A 3,822-nucleotide genomic window follows, 5' to 3' on the forward strand; every position below is an offset into this window, starting at 1 on the left:
TGGAACTACAGGTGCACACTACCACACCTGGCTAATTTTTGATTTATTGTAGAGATGAGGGCTTGCCAAGTTGCCCCAGCGGGTCTTGAACCCACAAGCTCAGGCAATCCACTCACCTCAGCCTCCCAAAGGCGCAGGATTACAGGCTAAGCCACCGAGCCCGGCTGAAAAAACTTTTAAGATTTGTTAAGTGACTTAAGTGGAGAACAATGGGGTACAGATTGACTATCTCCAATCTGAAAAATCTGCAATTTGAAATGCTCCAAAATTAAAAGTTTTTTAGTGCCTACACGATGCCAAAGTGAAGATTCCACACATAAGTACTTAGCACAAAGTTTGTTTCATGCACAGAATTACTAAAAATATTATATAAAATTACTTACAGGTTTTATATATGAGATATCTATGAAATATAAATAAATTTTGTGTTTAGGCTTGGGACCCATTCCCAGGATTTCTCATTATGTGTATGTAAATATTCCAAAATCCAAAGCATTTCTGGTTCCAAACATTTCAGATATACAATACTCAACCTGTATCACTAAATGATTTTAAACTGTTGAATAGTATGAAAGAGCATTCAGTTAGCCTCTTGGAGAATTAAGTGGGGAGGGGCATGGATAGAAATAGAGAGATGATGGTGGCTTGAGATAAGACAATGACTGGGTAGCTGGCTTCAAAAGATAGCCCAAAGAACTAATAAGACTTAGTAATGGACTAGGTGTCAGGAAAGAAGGTAGGAACAGACTTCCAGATTTCTGGCTGAGGTGCTGGTAAAAATAATATCTGATGAGACGTATAATTGTAGAGAACGAAAGGAGAAATAATTTGCTTTCAATTGTTGACATGTTGAGTTTGAGGTGCATTTGAGAGTTAGGTTGAATGTAGTAGTCTAGTGCAACAATGGTCAATATAACTGTAGTGTGAGTACATGTAATTTTAAGTTTTCTAGTGCCCACTTTTTTTTTTGAGTTGGAGTCTCACTCTTTCACCCAGATTGGAGTGCAGTGGCACGCTCCTGGCCACCGCAGCCTCGACCTGCTGGATTCTGGCGGTCCTTCCACCTCAGCCTTCCAAATAGCCAGAACTACCGGCATGCACTACCATGCTCAGCTAATTTTTGATTTATTGTAGAGATGAGATCTTGCCAAGTTGCCCGAGTGGGTCTCAAACCCGTGGGCTCAGGCAATCCACTTGCCTCGGCCTCCCAAAGTGCTGGGATTACAGACTGAGCCACCGAGCCTGGCCACTACCCACATTTTAAAAAGTAAAAAGAAACAGGTGAAATTAATGTTAGCAATATGTCTTTTGTACTAAGGCTTTGAAATCCGGTGTGTATTTTGCATTTCACGGTGTGTCTCAGTTTGAACTTTTCACATTTTATGTCTAATTGCTACTGTAGGACAACACAGTGCTAGACCTAAGGAATTCAGTCTAGCCTGCTGATAGAGAATTGGGAATCAGTAGGCATATAAATAGTGAATAAAGAGCAATGAACAATTTATAGGACCAAAAGAAAGAAAATACTTATCTTTAAGGGATAAACAGAGAAAGAGCAACTGACAAAGGAGAATGAAAGAGATTGGCACTTCTGGTACTTAGCAGAGAATTCTATCATAGATGGTCCATGATCCAACACTTGCCATATTTGGGTAAAATTTGTTAGTTGAGGGTAAAAATTGGGAACTAATATGTTCATTTTCCATTTCTCTTAAGTTTACTAGGCTCTGTCTTACGTTTGTTCTGCAGAAAGCAACATGCTTGTGGTTTTATGCAAAATCTACTTTTGTTGAATTATGATTAATGATACAGCTTTAATTTTATATATTTTTGTTATACTAAAATGTTCCTTATATGTATTATCTTTTGCAAAACTATTGTCTACATATTTAACATGTTTGTTATTACAGATCAATCTCAACGAGGTAGCCTCTTCACTCTCTTTTTGAACAATCCTCTAATGGCCTTCCTATTTGTCTCTGGATTGTCAAGCATGCGTAGAGGCCTATGGGAAAAGTGTCAAGAATATCTTCGAAAAATCAACCGTGATATTGCCCAGCTACTGACCCATTCACGTTCAATAGGTACCCTCCTAATCTAACTGCACACTTAACAGAATGTACTAAAATGGCTTTAAATGGTTACTTATTTTAAATTGTTTAAATTTTGAAAGGTACTTGTCCCAGGCAGTAAAGTTGAGAAGGCTTTCCTGAAGTTTCCTTCCCCTTGGAAACGTACCTTCCATTGAAGCATCCTTTTCCTGTCACCTTTCTCCTTTTTGCAGATCAGGCATTTCTCCAGTTTTTTGGGGATGAGTTTCTTCGCTTGCTTCTCACAAGATTTATCTTTTGTTCAGCCACTATGAGGATGCACAAGATTTTTCGGGTAGGCAAAGAATATTATTAAAGACCAATTTTACCATTTTTAGATATTTAAGAATCATGTAGTATATACATTTTACCTGTATTAAATAAAGTTTGAATAAATCCAAAATAATATTTACAAATAAATATGCACAACATAAAGATTAACAGTATTAAAGTACTCAGATGTGTTTAAGAAGTAGAACATTTCAGTACCTTCCTGATCCTGTCTCCCTCTCAAATGAAACTGACATTTTGAATTTTATGATTATCATTCTCTTTTCCTTGTTGCTATGTAACATGTATTTGTATTTCTGTACAACATAGTGATGGATCCACATTGTATATCTTCTTTTACAACTTTCCTTTTTCCAGTCAAATAGTGTATTCCTGAAATTGAGCCATGTTGATGACTATTGCTTTCATTTGTTTGTTTGACTATAAATCATAAATTGTTTGACTGTATATCACAAATTACCTACACATTCTACTGATAATAATCATTTGGGTTTTCAGTTTTTTATTACATAAACTGTAAAATTATTATTATTATTTTTTTTTTTTTTTTTTTTGAGTCGGAGTTTCACTATTGCCCAGGCTTAAGTGCAGTGGCTTGCTCACAGCCACCACAGCCTTGAGCTGCTGGGCTCAGGTGATCCTTCTGCCTCAACCTTCCAAGTAGCTGAAACCACAGGTGTACTCCACCATGCCTGGTTAATTTTTTTAACTTATTGTAGAGATGAGGTCTTGCCAAGTTACCCAGGCTGGTCTTGAACCCCTGAGCTCAGGCAATCATCTTTCCTCTACCTCCCAAAGTGCTGGGATTACAGGCGTGAGCCATTGCACCCAGCTGTGTAAAATTATTATGTCTGTTTCCTGGTGCACATGTATAAGATTTTCTCTGGGGAATATACCTAATAGTGGAATTGCAAAGTCAGAGGATACAAGCATATTTAACTTTACTAGGTAATGCCAAATTGTTTTCCAAAGTGGTTGTATCAGTTTACACGCACACTAGCAGCATGAAAGAGTTGCTATTGCTTTAATCCTTCCTTTCTAACACTTGTTATAGTCATACTTTATATTTGTATAGTCGTACTTTATATTTATGTGAATCTGGTGAGTATATATTAGTCTTTGTGGTCATAGTGGCTTTTCATTTCCAAGATTATTGTTGAGGTTGAGCAGCTTCATATATGTGTGTTTTGTTTTCCTCTTTATAAAGAGTGTATTCAGCCAGGCTCGGTGGCTCAGCCTGTAATCCTGCGCTTTGGGAGGCTGAGTTGAGTGGATTGCCTGAGCCCGCAGGTTCGAGACCTGCCTGGGCAACTTGGCGAGACCTCAACTCTACAATAAATAAAAAAAATCAGCCGAGTGTGGTAGCGCACACCTGTAATTCCGGCTACTTGGAAGGCTAAGGCGGAAGGATCGCTGGAGCCCAGCAGTCAAGGCTGCGGCG

The 3,822-nt window shown here is 38.2% G+C and overlaps 1 protein-coding gene across 1 annotated transcript in view; it reads left to right on the top strand.

Annotated features, from left to right (window-relative positions):
* SCAI (suppressor of cancer cell invasion) overlaps positions 1 to 3,822 on the top strand; it is a 184,791-nt gene that overhangs the window by 165,732 nt on the left and 15,237 nt on the right. Inside the window, exons 16-17 of the mRNA XM_021711146.1 lie at positions 1,911 to 2,084; positions 2,285 to 2,385. Coding sequence (XP_021566821.1) covers positions 1,911 to 2,084; positions 2,285 to 2,385 — 275 coding nt within the window. The remainder of the gene's footprint in view (positions 1 to 1,910; positions 2,085 to 2,284; positions 2,386 to 3,822) is intronic.

This window comes from Carlito syrichta, unplaced genomic scaffold, assembly GCF_000164805.1.
Source record: "Carlito syrichta isolate Samal-C Ts95f unplaced genomic scaffold, Tarsius_syrichta-2.0.1 Scaffold301887, whole genome shotgun sequence".
Lineage (NCBI taxonomy): Eukaryota > Metazoa > Chordata > Mammalia > Primates > Tarsiidae > Carlito > Carlito syrichta.